Source organism: Lampris incognitus, chromosome 11 (genome assembly GCF_029633865.1).
Source record: "Lampris incognitus isolate fLamInc1 chromosome 11, fLamInc1.hap2, whole genome shotgun sequence".
Taxonomy (NCBI): Eukaryota; Metazoa; Chordata; class Actinopteri; order Lampriformes; family Lampridae; genus Lampris; species Lampris incognitus.
Window position 1 is genome coordinate 4,742,735 of NC_079221.1, and position 13,735 is coordinate 4,756,469.

Consider the following 13,735-nt stretch of genomic DNA (forward strand, 5'->3'; position numbering starts at 1 on the left):
TATAATTACATTTTTGGAGTCAATTAATTGACACCCACCATCAGATATTTTAAATCTTGCAATTTTTCAGTCTCTATGTCATTACATTCTATAAATCAAAGTGCTGGCATGAATTAGCGGAAAAAGATGCGTATCGACCACTTTATTATCATAGCGTAGATATCCAAACAGACACTGCCTGCTGTCTGAACTCAGTCATGGATAAAGTGACAACAACAGCTGTGTGCACGTGAAGGAGACAGTATTTACAGTCAGCGGTCATGTGACCTGGTAACGATCATGAACTTCCTGGTTACCTGTGTGCAACCTGAGACGTTTCATATCAGCCGCCATTATGAGTGGATGCATCTACCACTTGAATATTTAAAACTAGATCACCTTGCAGATTACTAGCGGATGAATAATTAACGACCAGTGGTTAGCATGATTTAGTCAGGGACATTTTGGTGGGAGGGACAGAGACAGACAGACATTTTGGCAGACAGTGACAGGGAATCAGCAGTCAGGAACAGGTATGTAATACTTCACCTTTTATGATCTTATGGTTATGCACCTTTGAAAAGTAAAGTCAGGCGGGTTGTTTGCTGAAATGAGCCATACAAAGTGTCGTGTACTTAAACTTCATGCACTGACACCAGTAATCAGCTTTGGCAATTTTGAGGCTTAAACGTTTGTTTATCGTCACGGGAGGAAGTTGATATTGCAGAGTGGGTGCCTGCTGCTCCCAGCCGTCGTGGACGGACAGCTGCTGTAGGGGAATATGAGCCCTCTGTGACCGAAGCTGGCCACGGTGCCTTGACAGCAGCTGACCGGCGGCGTGTTCGATGCACTGCCTTAGTGTACTATAAGTGGCATTTCTACTGAGGGGCTTTAAACAATAGCAGATGTTTTGCCTCATTCGATGTTGTTGCGGAGGGGGGGCACATTTCAAAATGACCATTTACGGATCATTAGTCTCAAGATGAAACTGGACGTCATGAACTTTTAGTCGACTACTGCCATACAAATAATTGCGATTAACGATTTAATTGTCTGTTTTTTGCCCCCCCCCCTTTTTCTCTCCTTTTTTAGCCTATTTTCTGAGCCGCCCGTCTTTCCAAGTTCGGCGAATTCGGTGGGGGTCTGTAGGTGGTTGTTAAAATGTGTGCTATTGGCGCATTTGGCCGCCACCCTTTTTGCTGCACATCCGACAAATCGCCTCCTCCGAGTTACTGGGCTCTCCTTTTTCTTCTGGCTTAAAACCAAAACGTGCCCACAGCGGTGCGGTGGGGTTTGTCTTTGCAGCTTCGTCCGTGATGTTACTGTCAGTGCATGCTCGTCGAAATGCAGTCGTCCAATACTATAGAATATTCTAGAATAGTCTAGAACAGTGGTTCTCAACCTTTTTGGGGTCCTGGACCCCCTGCGTATTTTGGATCTACCCTGAGGACCCCTCCACCTGATCTTGGGGGAGGGGGGTTGCAATTTGATAGAAACAGTAGAAACTGCATTTTAAATTGTATTATAGCATTTATTCACTCTTTGGGGCAAAAATAAGAGCTTTCAGTTGTAACTTAGATATAGTTAACAAAACAGAATTCTTATGCAGTAACTTTCAGATATATGTAACAAAACAGAATATGTATTCAGTAACTTTCAGATATATGTAACGAAACAGAATATGTATTCAGTAACTTTCAGATATATGTAACAAAACAGAATATGTATTCAGTAACTTTCAGATATATGTAACAAAACAGAATATGTATTCAGTAACTTTCAGATATATGTAACAAAACAGAATATGTATTCAGTAACTTTCAGATATATGTAACAAAACAGAATATGTATTCAGTAACTTTCAGATATATGTGACAAAACAGAATATGTATTCAGTAACTTTCAGATATATGTAACAACAGAATTCTTATGCAGTAACTTTTAACAATGCAAACGGGAGCGAGATCTCTTATTAAAATACAATAAATGACACTTGTGAAACAGATGTAATTAGAGAAAAAAGTCCTGTTACCCTTTATAGTTTAGGTAGATAAAGGTCTCGGTCACATTTGAGTAAAATAATCCTATTTCTATAAATGTCATAGGATCTTTTTTTTTTAAAGATATTTTATTTTCATAGACCCCTTGCAATTACACCACGGACCACTATCGGTCCGCGGACCCCCGGCTGAGAAACACTGGTCTAGAGTAACTGATGAGAAAAAGAGAACAAATCTCTCTGACCAAGGCACTCCGTGTAATTAAAATGTCTTTATTGGAACTTGGACATATCCAAAAAGGACCTGAAAATGCCCACGCGTAGCGGCTCGGGCCTTCTTCAAGGCATAGTGAAGAATTGGGTATTTTCAGGTCCTTTTTGGATATGTCCAAGTTCCAATAAAGACATTTTAATTACACGGAGTGCCTTGGTCAGAGAGATTTTTTCTCTTTTTCTCATCTGAAACTACTAACCTTGGACCAAAGAGCACCCAGCAAAAATATACTACTTAACTACAGAGAGGACTGAGCACGCCACTGAGCCCCAACACGTCTAGAATAACGGCCTCAAGATAAACAGTTTGATGACGCCATTAAAAAAGCGCCAGTCAAACAACAAACGCTGGAAAACTATGGGGGGCGTCCGGGTGGCGTAGTGGTCCGTTCCGTTGCCTACCAACAGGGTCGAATCCCCGTGTTGCCTCCGGCTCGGTCGGGCGTCCTACAGACACAGTTGGCCGTGTCTGTGGGTGGGAAGTCGGATGTGGGTATTTGTCCTGGTCGCTGCACTAGCGCCTCCTCTGGTCGGTCGGGGCGCCCCCCCGGATCGGCAGAGGGGGTGGAGCAGCGACCGGGACGACTTAAAAAAAAGAAAGAGCGGGGTCATGGCCAGATACAGTTGGGGAGGAGAAAAACAAAACAAAACAAAAAACAATGTGGGGTAACACTTTAGTATGGGGAACATATTCTAAGTAACAAAAACTTAATTTAGAGTAATGTAACACTATGAACACTTGTAGTTGTGTGTGTTGTTATGTAAGAACAGAGCATATTCATTAAGTGTTAGTAAGGGAGAATAACTCTTCTTGTGGTACTACCACCTTATAAAGGCCATACTAAGCAAAGCATATTGAGATGGTACTACTAATAAGCAATACTTCTGAGGTTATAGAGGGAAAACTCATAGTTAATGGCTTACTGGTTGTATAATAAGGCCATGCAGAATAAGGCATTAATGAGTACGTAATAATGACCAATGAAGAGCCAATATGTTGCTAATTTGCATGCTAATAAGCACCTAATTAATGGTGACTATGTTCCCCATACTAAAGTGTTGCCCAATGTGGACATACTGATGGAAATATGACATTTCTGTTAGCTTCATCCAGCTTTTTGTATACAAATGAATGGAAACGATTCTGACGATTATGCAAAATGATCATGGTCAGGTCAAATAGTCGCGATCAGGGGATTATTTCATAATTGTGACAGCCCTGCCTGCCAGCGAGAGAGCCTTTCTTTTCTTCTTTTGCTGCCTATATTTGCGTCTTTTGAAGGGCACACTGAAGAACATCGGTCGTGTAATTTTTGTGTGCACGTTTGAAAGTCTCCGTAACACAGTGGTTAATCTATCTGCCTTTAAGTCACTGCGTAACCCTCTCAAACAACAATTCATAAATCTGTCCCCGCAGATGTGTTCCCAAAGCCCTTGAGGGTTAAGAAATCATTTCCATTTTTCATATCTACCTGCCCAACTCCTACAAAAAGTCTCCCCCTTCCTCCATCATGGTCATAACAGGCTCCATGATGCATGACACGTTTATGAGCGGGGAAGCGGTCGTGAGATTACACCGAAACGTGACATTTTCTGGAAATCGGATGCACGTATCCCAATATAAATCAATATGATTTCCTAATCTATCATGTTTCGCTCATCATCACCTCCCTTTTGACACTTCTTGCTCTGCTCCGCTGATCTCACATCCAGGTGGTCATCGCATAAAGTGTTGGAGGTGATTTATGCAAGGTGTCTGCATCACTGCCACTGTTCACCGTTTAGCCTCACGGCTTTGTCCTCCCACATAATGTGTCTTAGTTTGGCCTTGCATACGATGAAGACGCCACAATCATTTCACACGAAAACCGCGTCATGAATAGGAACATGAACCTGTCTGTGCTGTGGTGGCGCCGGCTCGCCGGTGGTTCAGGACAGAGCTCGTCAGGTTAATCTGTGTCTAATCCAATCGATCTTGAGAAGATTGTGTGTCTTAGTGGACAGTGACAAGGTCCCCGGCGAGAGGGCTAAATCAGTGCCTCTGAAACGTTGCTCATCACAGTCTGTCCTTTTGGGACAGCGAGCGTGTTGCTGCGGCCGCTGTTTATGTTATGATCACCTGAGACCCTCTGGTAATAAGTCTCAGGCTTGATGACTCAGAGGAACATAATACTCGCCATGTAAGTACAGTTCTGTTGTCTCGGCTTAACAGCCGCCTGCTTTGTATTTCACTCGCACTTTCCCTCCTTTAAACTTATAAAGGACTCTCTTGGACAGTGTTTCTCAACCCAGTCCTCAAGGAACCCCTATCCTGCAGATTTTCATTGTAACCCTGCACAGGTAGCCCTGCTTGTACTTACTCGACCAATCATCTCGCAGCACTTAATTATGCAAGGTGTGCAACATCTGACAAAATTCATTGCTGATTGGTTGAATAACTACAAACAGGCACCTATTCAGGGTTGCAAAGAAAATATGCAGGATAGGGGGTCCTTGAGGACTGGGTTGAGAAACACTGCTCTTGGATATTCTTCTGTATGCGAGGGCATGTGAGCGGGACATACGTTTTACTGGATTGTCGTTCACTGCGCAGTGGTGTTGATTGGGAGACGACGTGTGGTAACGCTTTACATTAAGTGCATGTAATAAGTTTTAGTTAATAGGTGATACGTCCTTATAACATGCTTATTAGTGTTAATAACTGCATCATAAGGGCATCTGGGTAGCGTAGTGGTCTATTCTATTGCCTACCAACACTGGGATCCCGGTTCGAATCCCCAAGTGCCCTCCAACATGGTCGGGCGTCCCTACAGACACAGTTGGACATGTCTGTGGGTGGGAAGCCGGATGTGGGTATGTGTCCTGGTCGCTGCAGTAGCGCCTCCTCTGGTCGGTCAGGGCGCCTGTTCGGGGGGGGGGCTGGGGGGAATAGCGTGATCCTCCCACGTGCCACGTCCCCCTGGCGTAGCTCCTCACTGTCAGGTGAAAAGAAGCGGCTGGTGACTCCACATGTATGGGAGGAGGCGTGTGGTAGTCTGCAGCCCTCCCCGGATCGGCAGGGGGGGTGGAGCAGCGACCGGGACGGCTCGGAGGAGTGGGGTAATTGGCCGGATACAATTGGGGGGGGGTAATAATTGCATCGTAAACACGTTTCCGCCCACTAGGTGGCACTTGCAAAAGATGCAAAACCTACTTTCCCCACACTCGGTTTTCTGTTGTAAATCCAATATGCATTAAACTTTACACGTAGCAAGGACCCTCATGAGAAACAGTTATCAAAAGAATTTAGAGAGTCAACAATGCAAATGCAAAACTTATGCCTTACGAGGGCCTTGTTACCTGTAAACCAACACCTATTACATGCAACTGATTTAAAGCATTACCCAACATGTTTTGCTCTCTGGCGGCAACTGTGTATGCGGACTGTTGTGCGGCTTAGCTTCGTAAACATGTTCACTTCGAATTGATTAAGAGGCTTTCTTCTGAAAGGACAAAGTGTGTCGTGTTAGAGAGGGATTAACATTTTTCCTTATTTTGCGTAGCTTTGGACTCGTCGGCAAAAACTCCGCAGTCCTCAGGGTATTAGAAGTGTCAGTTCCACGTCCCCAGTCAGAAACCAACGTTACCGGCATAGCACGCTTTAAATAAGAGCGAGTGAAGGGCCGTATGAGATTAAAGCGAGAGAAAGGATTTTTGGTTACAGCGACGTTGCAAATAAATGAAAAATCAATACGATAAAGCAAGAGTGAGGACAGTCTGAGGAAGGAGACTAAACTGCAACAACTGAAGACCGTCACTATAAAAAAACAAGGTTCAGTGGCAGTTCTTTAGGGTCAGTAATGTGATGGCAGTCAGATCCGGGAGGAGACTGCTACAAAGTCGGTGCCCATAGGAGCTCCAAGAAGCCTCACCGAAAGCCTTGGTCCAAATTTAGTTCAGTCTGAAGGCTTTACCTGCTCCATACGTGGTAGTGTCGTGTGATCTGTAACAGAGGCCCACGGAAAGTAAACGAAAAACAACTGAAATAATCTTGCAGGCCGTTCTTAAATGACTTGTATCTCTGCTGTAAGACCAATCAGAATCGTGACTATTGGCCGTGTAGGTTTGCACACACGTGGAGTTTGACTCCGGTGTCGTGGCTCTCTCAGTGTACTCCAGATAGAATAAAAACACTGTTCATTGTGCTGCTTGCTTTGTGTCACTTCTGCATTTTTTTTTGGGAGGGATCCCCCCCCCCTCCCTTTTCTCCCTAAGTCTATCCGGCCAATTACCCCACTCTTCCGAGCCGTCCCTGTCTCTGCTCCGCCCCCTCTGCCGATCCGGGGAGGGCTGCAGACTACCACATGCCTCCTCCCATACATGTGGAGTCACCAGCCGCTTCTTTTCACCTGACAGTGAGGAGTTTCACCAGGGGGATGTAGCGCTGGGAGGATCACGCTATTCCCCCCAGTTCCCCCTTCCCCCTGAACAGGCGCCCCGACCGACCAGAGGAGGTGCTAGTGCAGCGACCAGGACACATACCCACATCCGGCTTCCCACCCGCAGACAGGGTCAATTGTGTCTGTAGGGACGCCCGACCAAGCCGGAGGTAACACGGGGAATCGAACCAGCGATCCCCGTGTTGGTAGGCAACAGAATAGATGCTATCCAGATGCCCTTGCAGCTGCATTTTGAATAAGTTACCCTGTTGTGTTTTTAAGCAGGTCTGAAATCAGTATATTACAGTATTACAGCAGTCAGGCCTGCCAGTAATGAATGCACCAGTGTTTCCCTTGTTGACGAGGGAGGGAAACGTGCTGACTTATGAAGCATTTCCGGTGGTACCGTTCCAACACATAATATGTACACAGACGGGCAACTACAGACTCGATTAAAAGACCCGGAGGGGACGCTGTCACGCGCTCAGCGCTTTCTCCTGCTCACAGTATGTGCAGCAAATCTCCATAAAGAGCAGTGGTATAGCACGGAGTGTCACGTGGTGGGAGAACAGGAAACACAATATTGTCAGAATTGAGTTTAGAGGGGCGTCCGGGTGGCGTGGCGGTCTCTTCCGTTGCCTGCCAACATGGGGATCGCTGGTTCGAATCCCCCTGTTACCTCCGGCTCGGTCGGGCGTCCCCACAGACACAATTGACCCTGTCTGCGGGTGGGAAGCTGGATGTGGGTATGTGTCCTGGTCGCGGCACTAGCGCCTCCTCTGGTCGGTTGGGGTGCCTGTTCAGGGGGGAGGGGGAACTGAGGGGAATAGCGTGATCCTCCCACGTGCTACGTCCCCCTGGCGAAACTTCTCACTGTCAGGTGAAAAGAAGCGGCTGGTGACTCCACGTGTATTGGAGGAGGCATGTGGTAGTCTGCAGCCCTCCCCGGATCAGCAGAGGGGGGTGGAGCAGCGACCGGGACGGCTCGGAAGAGTGGGGGAATTGGCCGGGTACAATTTGGGCGAAGAAGGGGGGGGATAAAAAAGAATTGAGTTTAGAGATATCGAACGCTGCGTGTATTACCTCATCCCCCAAAACAGGGCAAACTCTTCAAATTCTGATGGAGGACAGTACGGGGGTTTAATAAAGTGGCAGCTCTTGAACTTGATGCTCAACGCCTGCCACGGTGGGGAGATCATATCTGGGAGATGGGCCCGCCTGCCGGTTGTAATGCTCCGGCCGTAACGCTGATCCCGGTGATAATCGCGATGGATCTGCAGTTTGAGTTCCCTCCACTTATATTCCGCCACACGCCAGTTCATGATTCAAAGCTGTGCTTCTTTTCGTGCAATGCCAGATTTATTTGGAGCCTCTGTAGCATCTTCAGTCGGGCGACATTTGGTGGTTGTTCCTATGTTTGTTATTGTTTTATTGTTGTGTCAAAGTTTTTAACCCGCTGAGACAAGATAATGCTTCATGCCTTGCACACCTAAACAGCAAATACCTTTTTGTATTAAAAGAAATGACACTTTTTATTTTATTTCACCGGACTTTTATTTTGTAATTCCACATTTATTTATTTCCCAGAGACTTTTATCTCCCAATGCCACATTTATTTGGAGCCTCTGTAGCATCTTCAGTCGGGCGACATTTGGTGGTTGTTGCTATGTTTGTTATTGTTTTATTGTTGTGTCCAGGTTTTTAACCCGCTGAGTCGAGATAATGCTTCACACATTGCACACCTAAACGGCAAATGCCTTTTTGTATTAAAAGAAATGACACTTTTTATTTTATTTCACCGGACTTTTATTTTGTAATTCCACATTTATTTATTTCCCAGAGACTTTTATCTCCCAATGCCACATTTATTTGGAGCCTCTGTAGCATCTTCAGTCGGGCGACATTTGGTGGTTGTTGCTATGTTTGTTATTGTTTTATTGTTGTGTCCAGGTTTTTAACCCGCTGAGTCGAGATAATGCTTCACACATTGCACACCTAAACGGCAAATGCCTTTTTGTATTAAAAGAAATGACACTTTTTATTTATTTCCCTGGACTTTTATTTTGTAATTCCACATTTATTTATTTCCCGGAGACTTTTATCTCCTAATGCCACATTTATGTCCCAGCTCTTTTTATTTCTACTATATTCAAAGGATTCGATCCCGTGGCGGCACGGCGGCGCAGTGGTTAGCGCGGTCGCCTCACAGCAAGAAGGTCCCGGGTTCGAGCCCCGGGGTGGTCCAACCTTGGGGGTCGTCCTCTGTGTGGGGTTTGCATGTTCTCCCCATGTCTGTGTGGGTTTCCTCCGACAGTCCAAAGACATGTAGGTCAGGTGACTCGGCCGTACTAAACGGTCCCTAGGTGTGAATGTGTGTGTGTGTGTCCGTCCTGTATGATGGCCTGGCGGCCCGTCCAGGGTGTCTCTCCGCCTGCCGCCCAATGGCTGCTGGGATAGGCTCCAGCATCCCCGCCACCCCGAGAGCAGGATAAGCGGTTCGGATAACGGATGGATGGACGTACGCAATGCAAACATTTATCCATTGCAGAAAAAGGGTGATAGAAGTGAAAACGCTGACCCATTACAAAGAAACTGGTTTATTCATAATGTAAAATACCCAGCCAACACCTTTTCTCTTTAAGGACATAAAAGCCATTGTAGGTAATTTTATTATCCCTTTAATGACGATGTGCGGTTCAGTTTAATATTTTGAGCTGCAGCACTGCGGGAGGGAAACGCTCCTCGGGGGCGTTTTTGGGTGTCTGATTGTACAGTTAAGAGTCCCCGAGCGATAAGGAGGTCCTTTACTGGGAACCCCATCCACTGTACGTAGAAGCTACTTTGGCTGCAGTTATATCTGGTTATATCTGCATCATTTCAAACTGGCACAATGCGTGGATTGTTTACACTCTTTCTTCTTTTTCTTTTTTTTGCACAAAGCCGTATTTTATAAGATTACTGTGGTCACCAACATGTGAATGCTCTCCTTCCCTAGAAGGTCACTGTATGGACTTTACCCCTACAAGTCCAGCATGATTGGCCTGGAGAGCCTGGGGGACCCGTCTGGCAACTGGGATATAATTGAGACCATCGGTAAAGGCACCTACGGAAAAGTCTACAAGGTGACCAACAAGAAGGACGGCAGTCATGCGGCGGTCAAAGTGCTGGACCCGATCAATGTAAGTCAACGAAAAGCCTCCTTTTCTTTTTTTTTTTTAACATGTACTGTTACAGAGAACCTAAAGTGAACTGGAAATGTCTGTGGATAATGATCCAATCCTTTGCCTGTACACCAAGTCCTGCAGCCCACGTGAGACGTTCAAAGTAAACCCTTTTTTTCTTTGCCTGTCTTTGGTCTATGTCAGTACTCCAATCACACAAACAGAGTAAGTTGCCCACAATTTTCACCTCACCCAGTCTTTCCTGTCTGTCCCGCCACACGTAGTTGTAACGGTTCAAAATGTGCTGCTGTGAGACGGTATATATATATATATATATATATATATATATATATATATATATATATCGGTCGGGCGTCCCTGCAGACACAATTGGCCGTGTCTGTGGGTGGGAAGCCGGATGTGGGTATGCATCCTGGTCGCTGCACTAGCGCCTCCTCTGGTCAGTCGAGGCTCCTGTTCAAGGGGGAAGGGGAAGTAACTCCTCACTGTCAGGTGAAAAGAAGCGGCTGGCGACTCCACATGTATGGGAGGAGGCATGTGGTAGTCTGCAGCCCTCCCCGGACCGGCAGAGGGGGTGGAGCAGAGACCGGGACGGCTTGGAAAATAGGGTAATTGACCGAGTACAATTGGGGAGGGGAAAAAATGGGGGGGGGGGGGGGGGGAGAAAAAAATATACGCAAATATTTCTAGCCCACCCCATCCCGCCATTCCTTTACTTTCGTTCCTCCTGGCAGAGGTCGTGCATGTAGAGTTGACAGTAGCCTTTCTTTTTGTCCCGTCATTTGTCTGTATGATCAGGATGCAGTAGATCCTGCAGTGCCCCCCCTCCCCCCCTTTGTGTTTGTAAGTCTCAGTTTGAGGCTGGTTTGTGATTGTGTCAGTGGAACAGTGTCCGTCGCTGGCAGTTCTACCCCCCCCCCCCCCATGCTGCTGCCTGGATGGGGCTGAAGATGGAGCTGCCTCCCCCCCTCTCATCCCTCTCATCCCTCTCATCCCTCTCCCTGATTAGACTGCTGACGTTATCACTCAGACATCCAGCAAGAGAAATTTCGCCTCTCTCACTCTCCCTCTTTTCTCCCCCCCCCCCCCCCCCCCCGGAGATTTACGCTGATGGGAAAGCCTTTCTAGACGTTGTTTAGCACTGGGCCCCGTGTCTTCCTTAATTTCTGTCTTCCCGGCCCTTAACTTTTAGTCGACTTAAAGCTGCTACGAGGAGTTTTTCCCACCGATTATTGATTGGTCTCGATCAGGAGAAGATTAGATATTGATTTATAATGATGCCAAACGCTTGTCTCTGGGCCGGATTCCCCGCGAAACCTTGACGAAGTGGTTTACGGCACGCGGACGGGGGTACAGAGCCATACGTAGAGACGCTTCGCCCTCGGGCGGGCTGTACATCCCGCAAACGGCTGTTGTTCAGAAACACCGCTCCATCTCTCGCTCCTCTCTTCAGAGTACGGTGCGGGCGACGAGGGGGTGAACGGGGATCGACGAAGTCGCTCCTGTGCGAAACACTGCCGCTGGTGCCCACGAGGGCCCGCGAAGTCAACAAACCTCCAGAACTCCTCATGGCAGCTTTAACCGTGACCTGACCTCTTCAGGTCGGTTTAGAAATGAAACACCGCCCGCACATGCTTCACTTGTCAGCATTAGTGGAAGCCTCCACTGAGAAGAAAAACCCTGTTTAGTGTGAATGAAAAGTGATTTCTCATGGGGCGACACGTGTTAAATCAGTCTGCAGCAACACGTCCTTCTCACCCCGTTTGCGGTTCCACAAACGGGAACCTGATGATGTGCTGAATGTGTTAAATCCCTCTGACAAGGACGTGGACGAGGAGATAGAGGCCGAGTATAACATCCTGCGGTCTTTGTCCAACCACCCTAACGTCGTGAAATTCTACGGAATGTTCTACAAGTCGGATAACGTCACAGGAGGCCAGCTCTGGCTGGTGCTGGAGGTAAGCACCCTTTCTTCTGTAGATGTGAAGCACCTCATGAATCTGCCGGCTGACTCCCTCACTCACAAACTGATGACGCTCCAGCTGTGTGTGTACGTGTGCGTCTGTGTGTGTCTATGTGCACATGCGTCTAACAATATGCTGTCGTAAGATGTGTAAGATTTTGAATGCGTTTCAACTAAAATGGTAACCCGCATTGGTTGAGTATAGAGGGTGATGCTAAGATTTTCACTGGGAGTGATGAAGAAGGACAGGATTAGGAACGAGTATATTAGAGGGACGGCTCAGGTTGGACGGTTTGGAGACAAAGCAAGAGAGACAAGATGGAGATGGTTTGGACGTGTGTGGAGGAGAGATGCTGGGTATACTGGGAGAAGGATGCTGAATATGGAGCTGCCAGGGGAGGGGAGAAGAGGGAGGCCAAAGAGGAGGTTTATGGATGTGGTGAGGGAGGACATGCAGGTGGCTGGTGTGACAGAGGAAGATGCAGAGGACAGGAAGAGATGGAAACGGATGATCCGCTGTGGCGCCCCCTAACGGGAGCAGCCGAAAGTAGTAGTAGTAGCAGTAGTAGAGGGAAGAGGAGAAGAGGGAGGCCAAAGAGGAGGTTTATGGATGTGGTGAGGGAAGACATGCAGGTGGCTGGTGTGACAGAGGAAGATGCAGAAGACAGGAAGAGATGGAAACGAATGATCCACTGTGGCGCCCCCTAACGGGAGCAGCCTAAAGTAGCAGTAGTAGCAGTAGTAGAGGGAAGAGGAGAAGAGGAAGGCCAAAGAGGAGGTTTATGGAGGTGGTGAGGGAGGACATGCAGGTGGCTGGTGTGACAGAGGAAGATGCAGAAGACAGGAAGACATGGAAACGGATGATCCGCTGTGGTGACCCCTAACGGGAGCAGCCAAAAGTAGCAGTAGTAGAGGGAAGAGGAGAAGAGGAAGGCCAAAGAGGAGGTGTATGGATGTGGTGAGGGAAGACATGCAGGTGGCTGGTGTGACAGAGGAAGATGCAGAAGACAGGAAGAGATGGAAACGAATGATCCACTGTGGCGCCCCCTAACGGGAGCAGCCTAAAGTAGCAGTAGTAGCAGTAGTAGAGGGAAGAGGAGAAGAGGAAGGCCAAAGAGGAGGTTTATGGAGGTGGTGAGGGAGGACATGCAGGTGGCTGGTGTGACAGAGGAAGACGCAGAGGACAGGAAGAGATGGAGACGGATGATCCGCTGTGGCGCCCCCTAACGGGAGCAGCCGAAAGTGGTAGTAGTAGTAGTAGGTTGAGTATAGAGGGTATGCGGGTGACGTCCCAGATGTGGAACTCACGGCGGTAAGGCGGCACCGAGTGGCAAAAAGACCCGAGTGGCAGGTTAACGTCCAGCTGGGATACAGCGAAAACGCATCTAAAATGGGAAAGAGCTGTTGTGCGATAGACTGCTCTAATAGATTTCACAAGACCCCGGCGTTATCTTTTTACAGACGACCGGAAGATAGGGTAAAGAGAAACACATGGATCGCTGCAACTCGCAGAAACAACTGGAACCCAGGCACCGAATGGCGGCTTTGCGGTTCCCATTTGGTGTCAGGTGGGCTAACGTGAGGCTATGTTGGATTTCTGGGTAACGTTAAATGGTAAAATCATGAAGTCATATACTGTACTGACTACTCATCAGTTAAATATTTAGCATCTTTCATAAGTTTTTGACAGCATGTTTTTTTAAAAACATCCTTGTGTTGTGTTCTACGAACAAAGGGGCGAATGGTTGGCTTAACGTTACAGTTTTCACAGTTGTAACTTAATAAAATAAAACAAATATTTGTACAACCCTGTCCACATCCAACCAGAATGTCCATCGGTGTCCTCGTCACTTTAATTTCGCCAACAAATCCCGCCTTGAAGTCCGACCAAGCGTCAAGGCTTTGGTATGCCTCTCCAGGC

At 47.3% G+C, this 13,735-nt stretch overlaps 1 protein-coding gene across 1 annotated transcript in view; it reads left to right on the plus strand.

Annotated features, from left to right (window-relative positions):
- Positions 1-4,402: 4,402 nt before the first annotated feature.
- The window catches only part of myo3b (myosin IIIB), an 87,861-nt gene continuing 78,528 nt past the window's right edge, over positions 4,403-13,735 (plus strand). The window contains exons 1-3 of the mRNA XM_056289562.1: positions 4,403-4,431; positions 9,665-9,848; positions 11,675-11,809. Coding sequence (XP_056145537.1) covers positions 4,403-4,431; positions 9,665-9,848; positions 11,675-11,809 — 348 coding nt within the window. The remainder of the gene's footprint in view (positions 4,432-9,664; positions 9,849-11,674; positions 11,810-13,735) is intronic.